The sequence below is a fragment of the Hemicordylus capensis genome, chromosome 1 (assembly GCF_027244095.1).
Source record: "Hemicordylus capensis ecotype Gifberg chromosome 1, rHemCap1.1.pri, whole genome shotgun sequence".
Lineage (NCBI taxonomy): Eukaryota > Metazoa > Chordata > Lepidosauria > Squamata > Cordylidae > Hemicordylus > Hemicordylus capensis.
Genome location: NC_069657.1, coordinates 80,654,444 through 80,670,431, shown reverse-complemented (window position 1 = coordinate 80,670,431; position 15,988 = coordinate 80,654,444). Strand labels below are relative to the sequence as shown.

Sequence of the window (15,988 nt, the reverse complement as noted above, 5' to 3'; positions counted from 1 at the left end):
TTTTAACCTTAATTTTAATGAGACTTAATGTGGTTTAAATGTTTCTTCATTTTAATTGTTTTGTTCTGTGTTTTTTATTTTAATGTAAACTAGATGGAGATATCTATATCTATATGGATGGCTGCATGCTTTGAAATCACTAAATTTTGGCAGTCTTCTGACTCATTTAAGCATAGCAATGCATTGCATCAGGTGTTACTTTTGAAGTGGTGTTTACATCTTCTTTACATCTTCTCAGATACTATTTGATTTTAATAGCTTTTAGTGTAGTCTTCCCTTGTCTGTGTCAAATAAAGAACTACAGAACCCAGAGAATATTTTCTTTGTTTTGGCTTTTTCAATTATTTGCATTATGCTAAAATACCAGGAACCTTTTCTTTTATTTTGCTTCTGTTTGTGTCCCAGAAGCCTTCCTCCAAATATTACAATAGCTTTCTTAGTTGACAGTAAATCCTGTATTAATCATAGGGAATAGTCACATCATATACTCCATTAAGGGTGGGGATAGTGTTTTCATGGGTAATTGACCAATTTCAGACTTGACTGACATACTTAGCACACACATAATTATTTTGATGTGTGTTTGTGTGTTAATGTATCTAAAGCTACGGGAAATGGAAGAACAACTGAAATATGCTCCATTGTCCTTCCACAATCAAATGATGGCCAAAATTCGGACTTACAGAAGAGACCTTGCCACATTCCAGAGGAAGATGAGAAGTACAGATTTGGGAGTGGCCTCAGGAGGATATGGAGATCCAAAATTTGGGATCTTCTCCACAGAAAATGAACAAAGTGTGAGTACTAAGCAAATGTTAATTACATTTAAAATTACTTTTTATTATGGATGGAGGACCTCTTCTAGCTAGCTTTAAGCTCCTTGTATTTAGAGGCAAACCTCTAGCTTTAAATCCTTTATATTTGATTATAAGTTTCTTATGTAGATATTGGAACTGTATTGAAGGTAACATTGCTAGTAGTAACACTGCAAATTATGTGCTTTTCTAAACTGTGCAACAGAATGCTAGTTAAGGAGGGAAGACAATTGATTATAAAGAGTTCTAAACTTGATTTTCATACATTTTATCTATTATCAAATCTCAGTGAACATGCTCTTGTTTAAAAAAGCGTTTTTGAAGGGGGGATAGTTTTTCATAGTGGTTGATGATTTAATTAACACAAGCTATTGCACACTGTTAGAAATAAAGGGTATCTTGATTTAATTCTTTGTCATCAGATTTGGTATTGCAGAAAGTATGAAAAATTTCCTGTTAAGGTAGCACATCAGAGTCAAAATTACTTCAAAAAATAAACATGTTGCATTCCCATCAGTATTGTGAAGGATGCCAGTTTAAGCATCCAGAATGTTGCTAGCATAAGCAAAACTTAGTGGAAGCAATTTCCAGTGTTGCCTGAACCTCCTGAGTCTCCCAAAAAGCCAATCCCAAGGGTCAGGAGACCCTCTGCAATGATGTGGGATGTGACAGGGGTTAGTGCAGGGGACAGAAAGCCCAGAAACCAGGTGGAGACGCCTTCAATTCCATGAGTGTGTCTACCCAGTTTTTGGGCTTGCCATTTTTGCTGCTGCCCATGTGATTGCAAGGCTCCATCAACCCTTGGGAATGGCTTCTAGAAGTTTGGGAGGTTGTGTGGGGGAAGCAACACTGGAAATTGGTTTTTCCGAGTCTTGGTTATGGTTGTGTTGCTCTGAATTCTAGCCAGTGATTTAATCACAGCACTATTGGCATGAGTTGTCTCTGGTTACATAAGAACAGCCCTGCTGGATCAGGCTCAAGGCCTATCTAGTCCAGCATCCTGTTTCACACAGTGGCCCACCAGATGCCTCATATTATAAGAACAAAATATGAAGCTGTAGTGGATTAAAGTCTTTGTCTCAGAGCAAGCTCACATGAGGGAAATAAATGCTGAATCATCCCTGCTTGAGGTGCCTGGCTAGGCTCCTCCTAAAACTATTCTGTATTATCGGTAAGTTCACAATGCTGCCACCAGCACCCCTCTGATCAACAGAGCTTGAACATCCCTGGGCTTAGGGTTGAATCCCAGGGAAAACCTCTCTTTATTTTGTTGTTGGATAAGTACAAAAATCTTCCATGTGCAAGCCTACACTTGGCGAGAAAACTGATAGCTGCTGAACGTTTGAGGAAGTTTTTGAACCAGAGAACACCTTCCCGCCCCCCGCTCACACCCTTTTCCTGAGTTAAAAACCAACTCTGGGAGTCTTGTAAAAAGAAAAGAACAAACCCAGTTTTATTTCATTACTACAGACTGCTTCTGTCTGAGGTTTTCTCAGCTTTTAAATACAGTTAAAAATACTTAGTAGGTTACAAAAGTAGGTTGTCTTAATCCACACTTAGAGTGTTTATAGAGTCTTTTGGAACGCCCTAGGTAGGATGGGCGTAGGCTAGTGTTTCTTATTTAAATTACACTACAGGTGAACAATAAAAGACCAGTATGAGGAATATGCAAAAGCACACACACCAAAGAAATAGAATTTCTAACACAAACTCTTACTAAACCACTTTCTCCTGCCCTAAACTTACGAAGCCACTAGCCTTGGCTTCCTTTTTCCTTGAATTCACCAAACCATTTGATTATCAAGCCCCTGCAGTTCTGTCTTCCAAGAGCTGCAGTCATCCTCCTGTGCACCTCCCACTTTGCTGCTTCTAACAAAGACCTCTCTTCTTCCTGGCAACAGTTCTCTAGGGTCCCACCCACTAAGGGTGTGCACCGGACCGCGGACCTGCGGCTTGGCACTGGGGTGGGGGGGTCCATTAAGGGCGGGGGGGGCTTTACTCACCCCTCCCGCGCTTTGCTGCTTCGGCGCCATAATTACTTTAAAAAATGCGCCGCAGAATCATTTGCCGCTCCGGGGCTCCTTGACTTCAAAATCGGGCGGCAGGATACTTCCCTGCCGCCCCCAAAGCCCCCTCAAGCCATTTGAGCTCTTTAAATCTCGCCCCGGACCGAGTGCTAAAGCGCTCGGGCGGGCGGCGGGGAGATGTCCGTCCGTCCGCCCGCCCGCCCCCTTCCCTGCCTTCTGCGAAGTGCAGGGAGCCTTCTGCGCGCAGAAGGCAGGGAAGGGGGCGGGCGGACGGACGGACATCTCCCCGCCGCCCGCCCGAGCGCTTTAGCACTCGGTCCGGGGCGAGATTTAAAGAGCTCAAATGGCTTGAGGGGGCTTTGGGGGTGGCAGGGAAGTATCCTGCCGCCCGATTTTGAAGTCAAGGAGCCCCGGAGCGGCAAATGATTCTGCGGCGCATTTTTTAAAGTAATTATGGCGCCGAAGCAGCAAAGCGCGGGAGGGGTGAGTAAAGCGCGGGAGGGGTGTGTAAAGCCCCCCCGCCCTTAATGGACCCCCCCACCCTAACCCTCCCGAACTAAAACCACCCCTTGTCCGGACCGGTTCGGAGGCCAGTAGAATGGCCTCCGAACCGATCCGTGCACACTACTACCACCCACCTGGTGTGCTAATTGACTGACCCCCGGAGTTCTTCAGCCTGTCAGTCAACACAGGATTCCCTTCCTGTTAAATCTTTAGGGGGCAGGGAGGCTGGTCACTACAGAAGCCTTTCAAGAATTGCTTCTTTTACTGTTGTCAGCCCCACTGTCTAAATGGAGTTAAGATTTTGCAGCACCTCTGATTGCACATAAAATGTGCATCTAAGCATTAGTCCACAGAAAGCAATGCAGTGAAGTGTACTAAATTCACATTCATTTGGACATTTAAATAAACATTCACAGATGTTAAAGCTGGATAAATAATCTTATGATGCATATTGATCACTTTTTGTTTTTAATATATTGCACATCAACCTGGCCATGCCATATAAAGTCATATTGCCATGCCATGAAGACTAAAATTTCATCTGGACTTTTCAAGCTGAAATACACATACTTACATGGGAGGCATGTGCTCATTGGAGTTATCCTACATATTATTTTAGATGCCCAGGCCAGAATTAGAATTAAAACTAAGAAGGATTGACCTTCTTTCCTTAAGCTCTGTCAGGAAATGAAGATGCTTCATTTGACACAGAGACAACATGGAGGATCAGGGTTTCTTAAAGCTTAGCTCAGAAAAACCTCGTCAGAGTTCTCATTCCTCCTCAAGGTCATGGTACATCCCTTACCAGTTCAGACTAGGGCTAATTTATGTGTGGAAAGATGGTGCATCCCATTCATTGCTTATATAGTCCTCCAGATGTGGGCCATTGCAAAATCTAGGAAAGGGGTGGGGGATTAACTGTGGGGAGAAGGAAGGGAGGCAATGGATTATTATTTTTTAAAATGCTTTCACTGTTTTTCCTTCACACTGCTGATTGATACTTTGCAAAGGAGTGAGGAAGAGTAAGAATAAATCCAGATCTTTTGTTTCCCCTGCTGCAGTTCCCAAATCCCTCCTGCCAGAAGCCACTTCAAGCCCTCCCTTCATCCCTGTAGTGACTGTGGGGATGCATTTTGGCTTGGAAATGGCCAGTGCAATTAACTGCCTGTCACTGTGTGGGGCTAGTGCCTGCATAGCTCTCTTTGTCAAGAATATTATTGTGTGGCAGAAGAAAATATACATATGAGCCATCCTTGGTTAGATTTGGTTTGGGAAGGAGGGGTCAGTCTCAACCTTGCTCCAGTATTTTCCTGAAGGGGTAAGTGGTCATTGGTAGGAATCCTCTCCTACCTGCCTTCTCCTGTTAGTTTAGTTCCTAGAACGCTGGGACCATATTTTGTTGTGTATCTAGATTTCCATAGCCACTCATGTCATAAAGATATAATTATAAGCAGGAAGAATATATGTTTGCAAGATAAGACTTTGATTTTATATAAATCTCCCCTGAGAAGAGAAAGTAGAATGGAATAAGGGATATAGTATTTTTCTCTGACTTCTGTTTTGTGTGTTCTGACTTGTAAACATTTCACATAGTGACTATGTCTTTAAAAGCATTTATTTTTTGATAAGTTTTGGAGAAAAGAATTGAAAGCCAAGAACTCCTATTTTGTTTAATAAGATGCCCACAGATGATCTTGTCAAAATGACACAGTCTTATCAGTCCAAGTTCATGATGAAACCTGATTTTTCCATGAATGCTGAGTGAATTTATCATAATGTGCATGTAACCACTTGGTAATCTGGTTATTTTTATTGTCCAGCTTAGAATGATGATGAGAATTTTATGTCTTTTTTGCTTTCTCAGTATTTTGGAGCCCAATGAGCTCCAAGTGGCAAGGAGAATTTTATCATCATGAAGTGTAGATGGTTGGTAAACTGAGCCTCTGTATTCACCCACTATAGCATAATAAACTAATGAGAATTAAAGTACACAGGAAGCTGCCGTATACTTAGTCAGACCATTAGTCCATCTAGCTCAGTATTGTCTACACAGACTGGCAGTGGCTTCGCCAAGTTTGCAGGCTGGAATCTCTCTTAACCCTATCTTGGAGATGCCAGGGAGGGAACTTGGAATCTAGATGCTCTTCTCAGAGCAGCTTCATCCCCTAAGGGGGAATACCTTACAGTGCTCACGCTTCTACTCTCCCTTTCATATACAATCACGGCAGACCCTGCTTAGCTAAGGGGACAATTAATTCTTGCTACTACAAGACCAGCTCTCCTCCACAAAGTAAGCTGAAGGGATTTAGGTGCATTGAAGCAGGAAGCTTTATAATATGTGGAGGTTGCCTTAGCTTCTTCATAAGAAGCATGCCAGCTAAGGAGACAAGAACAGTTTGAATTGGAAGTTTATTGTAACTGGGCATCAGACATTTTATCCATTCCTTCACAATGTTTGGAACATGATTTTATAATGTGTCTGTTTTCCTATGTCATCAGTGTGCAGCATCCCAAATTGTCCTAAATGTTTAAAGCCCTTGATTAAATAACCCAGGACTGACAGCTATAGGCCAGGTTCACACATAGCAGGGAATCTGAGGTTCTTCCAGCCTGAGAGAGGGCAGGGACTTGAAGTTGGTGTTGTAGACAGTCACATATTTCTGTCTGTTAGAAGTAGCCAAGTTGAGCCAGAGATGTGCCCTATCTGTGCCTCTCAGTGAGGTACTGGATGCTATCTCAGAGTGCCTTGGACTGCCCTTTGACTGGCATGCCTTCTCTCTGCAGCCATTGGTCCCAATTGCAAAAGATGCTGGAACGCCTGGAATCAACCAGAGGTTCATGAAAAGCATGGGTTCAGACACAGTGTGCACGTCATGGTGAGCAGCATTGGTTTGGCAAGCCAACTTCAAATCTCAGTTTGATGCCAATTGTGAACCTCTGGTTCCTGCCTTGACTTGGATTCAGAAGGTCACGGACAGATCAGTTTCTGACTTTGCAAGCAGGTTCTGCATTATGTGAACCTGCCCATAGTGTGTGATCTCCTTGCTTGTCTACAGCTTCTTAGAAGTCTACTGTCTCTAGGGGTCTGGTCCAGCCCAGTTGTTCCCTGCAAGATTGCTCTGGGTTGCCAACACAAGGATGATTGTTTGTGAGAGATGTTAAATGCATGTACCCTGTTTCCTTCACTGTGCTAGATTAAACTCCTCCTGCTGCTCCCATGCTGCAGAAGAGAGCAAATAGGTGATCAAGCTGCTGTAGGACTGGGATGGAAGGGTTTTGCTGGTTGGTATAATTGTGTGACAGTGCTAGCCTATGTGTTGTAGCTGTTCATCAGTGAATTGTCTCTGTTTATATAATAGGGATGTTTTCTGTGGAGGTTTGAAGTCTCTCTCTTTTTGGTATATTTGAAAGCAGATGTTGTGACACTTTCCCTTAGGAATAGCACACTCAGATTTTTGGGCTGTAGTTGCACAAGCACAAAGCAGAATTCTGACACGTTTTCAATTTCTACAAAGTAGAGAATGTTGCCAGGCTGGGCAGTTTATTTTGCCAGGACAATATGGATTATCAGCTTGAGAACGTGCTGGGGATAATTTTCTCTCTCCACCTTTTTAAATAGGTCTTAATTGTCTCTCTTAGACTCAAGTACAGTCTCAGAGGGTGTTGCTGCTTCAAGGAACAGAAAGCTTGAACCGAGCTAGTCAAAGCATTGAGCGTTCGCACCAGATTGCTGCAGAGACGGATCAAATTGGTACTGATATAATTGAAGAACTTGGAGGGCAGCGGGAGCAGCTGGAACGTGTCAAAAGCAGAGTGAGTACGAAGAATGCTGTTGTAGTGCCACAATCTAGTCTTTCTGTGTTGGAAATATTGGGCATCTTGCATATGTCCATATATGTCAGTTTGATAGCCATGTGGTGGGGTTAGAGTGGCAAATGCGGCTAGGGCAGGGCTGCACAACTTCATCCCTCCAGCTGTTGTTGGACTATAACTCTCATTGTCCTTGACTATTAGCCACTTGGATGGGGATGATGGGATTTGTAGTCCATCAGCAGCTGGAGGGCCAAAGTTGTGTATCCCTGGACTAGGGAGACCCAGGTTCAAATTCCTGATCGGCCATGAAGTTCACTAGGTGATCTTGGAGCAATCATTAACTCAGTCTAATCTGTCTCACATGCTTGTTTTAAGGATACAATGGGCAGGGGGCAGAAACCACTGCCCGGAGCTCCTTGGAGGAAAATGGGATATAAAATAAAATTTATTTTTATCCTCTCTAATAAAACGCTTGGTGTCCGTCCGTGGACGGACACCAAGCGTGCGTTTGTGCCTGGCCTGTTCTGGGCATGCCCAGAACAGGGCAAGGGAGGCACGAATGGCAGGACCCGGCGGCCATGTTGGGGCCGGGAGAAGGAGAAGTGGCCGCCGCCTACGCCAGGAGGAGAGTGCGGGAGAGGCGGCGGCGCAGCCGTGGCCACGGCCAGAGGTGGCGGTGGCTGCGACGGGGCAACTGGCGGCGGGAGTGCGGGTGAGGCGGCGGCGGGGCCAGAAGCGGCCGCCGCAAATAAAGGAGAGAGGCGCCGGGGGAAGAGGCGGCGGGGAAGCTGGCCGAGGTGGTGGCGGAGCCGCCGCCGAGGCCTGGCGCTGCCAGTAAAGCTGGGCGGGGGGGGAACCTTGGGGCCCGATCCCACCATTCCCGTCCCCCCGCCAAATTACTAAGGGCCAAATTGGCCCTGAAAAATGCCGCTGCCGAACCGCCCTCCCAGCTGCCCGATCCCACCATTTGTACAGGAAAGAGGAGCTCGCTAGCAGAGCTCCTCTTTCTGCAAAGGCTCTTCTCAAACTGGCGCTTTGAGCGGAAAGGGCGTCGGGCAGCTGGGATCGGGCAGCTGGGAGGGCGGTTCGGCGGCAGGCCCGAAAGCATTACTAGCGCCCGTTTTTCAACGGGCTAAAATTCACTTGTGTATATATAAATGGCTTGAGAAAATTCAGTCACATGCAAGTAACTTTACCCAATATAGAACTTTCTATATTTTCATTTGTGCTCTCACTCAACCATCCTCTATCTACCACGTTAGGATCTGCTTGCATGTATCATAACAAGCAATCTTGTGGGTTCTTTTGATCTCATAAACATTATGTAACTGATTTTAAAAAGTAGTAAAAATGTACAAAGCATAGCCTATTTATCATATTTCTGTACTGCCTGATATGTACATCTCTAGGTGGTGTACAAAATTTAAACCTTTACAAGTCACAGATTAAAATACATGACAATAAACGTTATTAAAACAAGTTTTTAAAATTACTAAAAACAATATTGTCCTGTATTTATTTTATTTTATTTTTATATTTATATCCTGCTCTTTCTCCAAGGAGCCCAGAGCAGTGTACATGCCCATTTTTATCCTCACAACAACCCTGTGAGGTGAGTTAGACTGAGGGAGAAGTGACTAGCCCAAAGTCACCCAGTGAATCTCATGGCTAAATGAGGATTTGAACTCAGATCTCCCCAGTTCTAGTCCAACACTCTAACCAACGCACCACACTGGCTCTTTATAGGGCCAGATTACTTTATAGAGTAATATCCTGAGAAAGTTAGTTAACATGATGTGGCACAATTGAAATAAATTGAACAAGTTAGTAGTGACTAATTTAAGTCCTGCTAATTTCAATGAGATTCACAATCCTACACTTTTAGGATACAACCCAGGGTTTTTATATATACACTTATATACATACATACATACATACACACTTTGTTTGTTTGTTTGTTTGTTTGTTTGTTTGTTTGTTTGTTTGTTTGTTTGTTTGTTTGTTTGTTTGAAATCTGGTTCTCAGGTTAGCATTTTTGACGGATCTCAGACTTGTATCACAATATATGTGGAAACATGGAAGCTTGAGGACCAGATTTTAGTAGGAGAGACCTCATTCCCCAGCATTGTTGTATGTTTATCTTCTAACATTTGTCTCTGTTTTATATGATCACAATGGCATTCAGTTTAGGAGTGGGTGATACAGTATCTGAAGATTATCTTAGCCCATAAAGTGAAATAGAAATCCATTGAAATATCTTCACACAGTATATACTTCACATAAATTTTCTTCAGTTAATGCATTTTAAGGTGTTTTTTGGCATTTGCTATTGGTGATCACAACAATTTTGATGTGAGATGATAAACAGTATATCTAAAACTGATTTCACAAACTCTCCAAATTTGTCTTGTGCTGGTAGAAGAGATCTGTGTGTGTGCTGACTTACAGCACAGAATGTGTGGTATTGGGAGCAGAATTCAGATGCTTTTAAAATCTCTGCTGCCTTTTTTTCTTTTTCAAAAAGAATTTCTAGCTTTTATGGTTATGAAGATGTACTTGAAAGAGGGTGGCCAATGCCTGCTGAAACTTCAGAAGCCAGAAAGGCTAGCTGAATAGGATTTCCAGTGGCTGGAGGCAGGGCTTCAGTGACCTACATATTTGTTTGCTAATTTATTGTCAGAATAAATTATGCAAATTTTAAATTGCATGATTTTACAGATTTTTGAATTAAGATTGTCTTGATTCAGAAACTGAATTGCCTGGACACAGAATGAACACAGACTGATTTAAGAATGACTTACATGAGACACATTAACGTTTATAAACAGAGAAGCAATGCATATATTAAAACCAGAGGCCATTTGATGCTTCTGCATGAAAAATCTTATATTTCAGTTCACAATGTGCAAGATGATGCCTATTTCAAGTCTGAGCCATTTTTTCCGCCCTGAGCCATTTTTGAAATTGAATAAATGAATAAATAAATATTTGTCTGCATCCTAATTCTTACATGTGCTTAGTTCATTAGTGTTGTCTTCGCTCACTTGATGGCTAAAGGTAAAGTGTGCCATCAAGTTGATTTCGACTCCTGGAGCCCACAGAGCCCTATGGTTTTCTTTAAAAAATTTTTTTTTAAAAAAATTATTTTATCCATAATATAAACAGAAAAACATAAGAAAAATAGAAATAACAAAAGAAAGAAAAAAAACAAGACATGATCAAATGATACAATTACAATGATTCTCATTACAATCTGTCTACTTCCACCTGAGTTCTTTACACCATCATCTACCTCTTCCCTTCTCCAATCTGAAAGATAAATGGCTGCAAATTTAACAAAGCCCTGTGGTTTTCTTTGGTAGAATACAGGATGGGTTTACCATTGCCTCCTCCCACACAGTATGAGATGATACCTTTCAGCATCTTCCTATATCACTGCTGCCCAATACAGGTATTTCCCATAGTCTGGGGAACATACCAGCAGGGATTCAAACCGCTAACCTTCTGCTTGTTAGTCAAATATTTCCCTGCTATGCCACTTAAGGTGACTTTACTTGATGGCTAGCAGACATCAAAACAAACTAAAATGGTATTCTGTTCCCTTGACAAAGTGTGTGAAAACTAGTGTTAAAAGCCTGGTAACAAGTTTTTCTTTTTAGGCAGTGAACACAAATGAAAACTTAAGCAAAACTCGGAAGTTGCTGCGCTCCATGTCAAGAAGGTAAAAGGTCATTTGAAAAAAACAGATATTTGGGGTTTCTGATCAAAATTCCTTTTATCTGTCTGCACACTTTTCTTTTTGCTTACTTGACTAGTTTTTCCTCTCCGCTACTGTTCACATGCCTTAATTTAACCAAAATATACTTGCAGACTAACTTAGAACATAAGAACAGCCCTGCTGGATCAGACCCAAGGCCCATCTAGTCCAGCATCCTGTTTCACACAGTAGTGGCCCACCAGATGCCGCTGGAAGCCTACAGGCAGGAGCAGCAGCCCTCCTGCTGTTACTCCCCTGCAACTGGTACTCCTGCTTTGGAGGCTGGAAATGGCCTATAGCCCTCTGACTAGTAGCCGTTGATAGACCTCTCCTCCATGAAGTTATCCAAACCCTTCTTAAAGCCATCCTGGTTGTTGGCTGTCACCACATCTTGTGGCAGAGAATTCCACAAGTTGATTATGTGTTGTGTGAAAAAGTACTTCTGTTTGCTGGTCCTAGATTTCCTGGCAATCAATTTCATGGGATGACCCCTGGTTCTAGCGTAATGGGAGAGGGAGAAGAATTTCTCTTCATCCACTTTCTCCACACCATGCATGATTTTATAGACCTCTATTATGTCTCCCTGCAGTCATCTTTTTTCTAAATTCAATAGCCCCAGGTGTTGTAGCCTTGCCAGAAACTTCTTGGTTTCTTGTGCCAATTAAATTTAAGGTTGCTGACCACTAATTTTTTTAGTTATAACTTTTTAACCAGTTATGAATTGGCATATTAATAATTCAGTTTTGTGCTTGAAAGAAATAAGTATACTTAACTATGTAACACAAGTAAAAGTTGGCATTTTAGCATTGGAAGAAAAAGCAATTTTAATGTTCCTTTGACCTACTGTAACATTGGAACCAATAGAACCTGAAATAATAATAATGTGTGTGCTTAACTTGCAGTTGTGCCAATTAAAAATGGTTCTCTCGCCAGTTAATCAGCTAATTAAGCTTAGAGCCCTAATTAAAATATTTACAAAACAGGGGAAGATGTGCTTTTTCTAGTCCAGCATCCTGTGTGCAGTAGTGGCTGGCTGGATGTTCTTCCAAAGTGCACACCAGGGTATGAAGGCAACAGCCCTTCTCTGCTGTTTGCCACTGCCCCTTCCCAGCAACTGCCTTCCCAATACTGCCTCTGAACCTGATGGTTTCATTTAGCCGTTATGGCAAATACCCATTGATAGACCTGTCTTCCATAAGTTTATTGAATCCCATTAGATAAATGGGATCTAAAAGCATTGTGCAAGTACTCTTCTCATATGTCATGAATCTACTGCCAATCACTCGTATTGGGCAACACCAAGTTCTAATATGGAAGAGGGGCAAAATTTCTCTTCATATCATGCAGCATTTCATAAACCATTATTGTATCCCAACCCTCGGTCCTCTTCCCCCCCACCCCCACCCTTTCCTCATAAGGAAGAGATTCCAAACTCTTGATCATTTTGGATGTCCTTTTCTGCATTTCCCCCAGTTCTGCAATGTACTTTTTGAGATGCAGTTGTTACCAGAAGTATACACAGTATTCTAGATATGGCTATACCAGATATTTGTGTAAGTGCATTCTCACATACCAGCTGCCTTGTTTTCAGTTCCTTTCCTAACATGAATTTTCCTTCATTATTATAGTATAATGCGTTACTTGCTCCTAGATTTTGTTGATTTTGTTGATGATATCCCTCTTTGCGGTTCAGAGGAGCACTACCCTAACCCCTGCCAATGAGGGGTCCTTTCTGTAAACTTTACAGAACCTTTGGAATGCATCAGCTCTGATAGTTATGGATAGCTTGCTCAGTAACCTGTGGGTGGGTGGGGGGGAATATTTTCCTATAAGGAAAGCTATATAAAAATGTAGTGTGTCAATGATGGTAGTGTGAATATGGCTAGACTGTATTCCACTGGCTTAATTTAGACATTGCACCAAATGGCTGTTTGCAAAACAGAACTGCAGAGTGTCATGTCTGCAGTGACAAACCATGGTTTGAAGTTGGTTGGAAATTTCCACAAACTGTAGTTTGATATCGTGTTTGAACCAATTAAGTATTGAGCCAAAGAGGAGAGTCAGAAAATGGAGAGCTATAAAGAGAAGACACAAAATAAAGGCATTCAAGAAGCTCTCACTGGTGGTTCCCTAAGCATGCCCTTCAAGCTCTAGTATGCCCTTAGCCTTTGACTCCTCACCCACTGCTCTGTTTATCCCAGATGCTAATGTAGTTCCCAGTGTATGAACAAAAAGCAAGGGTACCAAAACATGCGGTCTACACACTTTTAAAGTTATTGAACCAGCTGTACAAGGGGCCCTCAGTATCTGCAGTTCTGATGTCCGCAGCTCTACGTATCTGCCATCAGGAAATATAGCTTCGACCTCGTTATTCACAGTATGGCAGTTTTGCATATCTGTAGTTTTTAGTGCACGGTTTCATCCTTATGCTTGTGCTTTTCCTGCATGTGCTTGTGGGTTGTGAGAGGAGGTCAGAGGAATGCTTTGGTTTGTGTGCTTCAAAAAGACATTTAAGAGCTTTTGGCAGACTCGGGTAGCCTTTGGTGTCCTGGGGGAGCCATTGGGAGAGCTTTTAAAGCCTTTTTGGAGATATTTCTGTGGAGCCTTTGCAAGCCTGTGGAAGCCTTTGGGCGCTCTTTACCCATTCCTGTGGAGTTTCTTGGAGGAGCCTCTTGCAGCCCTGGTAAGATGCTGATTATCACTTTAATACATTTAATTTTGATGACATTTTATTTTTTAATTATATCCAAATTAAAAATTCAATTTTAACCTTGATAATTACTGTATAACTAGTTAATTTAAATTGCAATTCAAAATTCAGTTGATTAGAATTGCTTTAAAATACTATATCCATTAAAATTGATTTCAAATGCTGTACAGTATCCATTGAAAACTGATGTACTGTATCCATTAAAATGTATTTTAAATATCCATTAAAACTAATTATCAATTACTGTGCTATACTTTATCAATTTTGGCATGGGGTGGGTGAGGGTTGTCTTGCAGTTTACTGTACTTTACAGTATTGTACAATTGTTTTCCTTCCTCTGGAGCCAAAATGAGCAGCCGCACAGTGGAGAGCTCTGCTGAGGGGAGTGGCAAAAGGTCTCACAGAGTGTTGCCCTTGAGCAAGAAGGTGAAGCTGCTGGTCATGTTGCCTTGTGAGAACAGTGTAGCATCCATTGCACACTGTTATGGCATCCATGAGTCCGCTGTCTGCTCCATCAAGAAAAGTGAAGCCAGTATCCATGCGAGTGTGGTGTCCAACATGTCTCAGAGTCTTAAGGTAGCATTAAAACCATGCAAGCCTCACATGGAATGGATGGAAAAGTCCCTCAGTTTGTGGGTAAAGGACCAAGAGTGGACCAGTCGTTTGTGAGAAAGCACTGTGGTTCTACAGGCAGTTTGCAGTGGAAGGTGGTCAAGTGGTGGGAACCTCTGAATGTGGTTTCCAGGCAGGCAGAGGCTGGTTTGAAAGATTCAAGCACCACTACAACTTCCACGGTGTCAAGCTGATAGGGGAAGCAGCATTGGTGGACCACGATGTGGCACAAAGTGTTCCAGCGGCTGATTGAGTCTGAAGGGTATAGGCCTGCGCAGGTCTTCAGTGCTGATGAGACAGGCCTGTTCTGGAAGCGGATGCCATCCTATTCCTTCATCAGCAAAAGAAAGAACTGCTCTGGGTTTCAAGGCAGCCAAGGACCTCACTCTGCTGGTATGTAGCAATGCTGCAGGGGATTGCGTAGTCAAGCCCATGGTCCTGAACCCTCATAGCACAGAACCCTCATGCCATGAAAGGGAAGAATAAAAACCAGCTTCCTATCTTCTAGAAAGCCAACTGGAGAGCATGGGTTACCGCAGCAATTTTCTCTGACTGGGTCCACATGAGTTTTTTTGGCATGAGGTGCAGAGATACCTGGCCTCCAGAGTTGTCCTGGTGCTCAACAGTGCCCCTGGCCATCCTGAGACCCTGAAGTTTGCACACCCGAACCTGCAGATCATCTCCTTGCCATCCAACACCATTTCCTTGATACAACTGATGGACCAAGATCTGATTGCAACTTTCAAGCCCTATTACACTCGCCACACTTTCAGGAGGTTAATGGATCTCATGGAAGCTGATTCCCCTCTGTCAGTCAGTGATAGCTGGAGGAGCTACAGCATTGTGGACTGCATTGAGAATATCACGGCATGTTTTCAATGCAGTCTGGAAGAAGTTGTGGCCTGGGGCAGCCATCCTCTTTATCTGCTGCAGCCATTTCCTCAGTAACTAATAAAGCAGACCACCAACTTTGTGCACACCATTGGTGCTGAAGGTCTGCAAGATATCAAGCCACATGAGGTGGAGGAACTCCTCCAGTCCCATCAGGAGGAGTTGACAGAGGAAGAATTGGAGGACATCATCAAGGCAGCTCCTGAGAGTGAGGGAGAAGAGGAGAAAGAGGAAGACAAGTTCTCCAAGCCCTTCACCACAAAGGGGCTGTCAGAGTCTGCAGCTGGGCACTGCCTTGGCCGACAAAGTCTTTGAACTTGATCCCATGATGGAGCACAGCATCAAGTTCAAAAGGCAATTGGAGGCTGCTTTGCAATCCTATAAGGACCTACCGGGCTCTGCAAAGCAAGAGGAAGCAAAGGACCATCACCAGCTACTTTGAAAAGGTATGTGCTCCCACCATCATAGCTGCAGAGTCGTCATTGGAAAGCAACAGCTCCCACTTTCCACAGCTTCAGGGAGGAAGAGCAACTATAATGCTGGCACCTGATCTGTGCTCCAAGCAGAAGATCGTAGATGGAGTGCTGGAAAATCCAGCAGTGGAGTGAAGGAACTCCACTGCTTCTTAAATTTGATTTTTGCTGCTGCAGGCCAGAGAGCTGGAGTGCTGCTAACTCTGGCAGTTGAGCAATGGAATGAGAAAAGACCCCTTGTGTGTTTGCTTGAACTGGAATCAATTCTGTGCTGCCTCTTTGGCCAACCTACCAACCAGTCAAGCCAAGGCTTGGTGTTGCTGAGTGTTGGACTTCATCTGGGGGGTGGAGAAACTTCATGATTACACATTGGAGGAGCTGGGGTC

General features: G+C 43.1%; 1 protein-coding gene across 3 annotated transcripts in view; it reads left to right on the top strand.

The window, feature by feature from the left end:
• VTI1B (vesicle transport through interaction with t-SNAREs 1B) overlaps nucleotides 1-15,988 on the top strand; it is a 30,066-nt gene that overhangs the window by 11,012 nt on the left and 3,066 nt on the right. For all 3 annotated transcript variants that reach the window (XM_053274553.1, XM_053274541.1, XM_053274550.1), the window contains exons 3-5: nucleotides 606-797; nucleotides 6,986-7,159; nucleotides 10,819-10,880. In XM_053274553.1, the coding sequence (XP_053130528.1) occupies nucleotides 615-797; nucleotides 6,986-7,159; nucleotides 10,819-10,880 (419 nt within the window). In that variant the 5' untranslated portion in view covers nucleotides 606-614. The remainder of the gene's footprint in view (nucleotides 1-605; nucleotides 798-6,985; nucleotides 7,160-10,818; nucleotides 10,881-15,988) is intronic.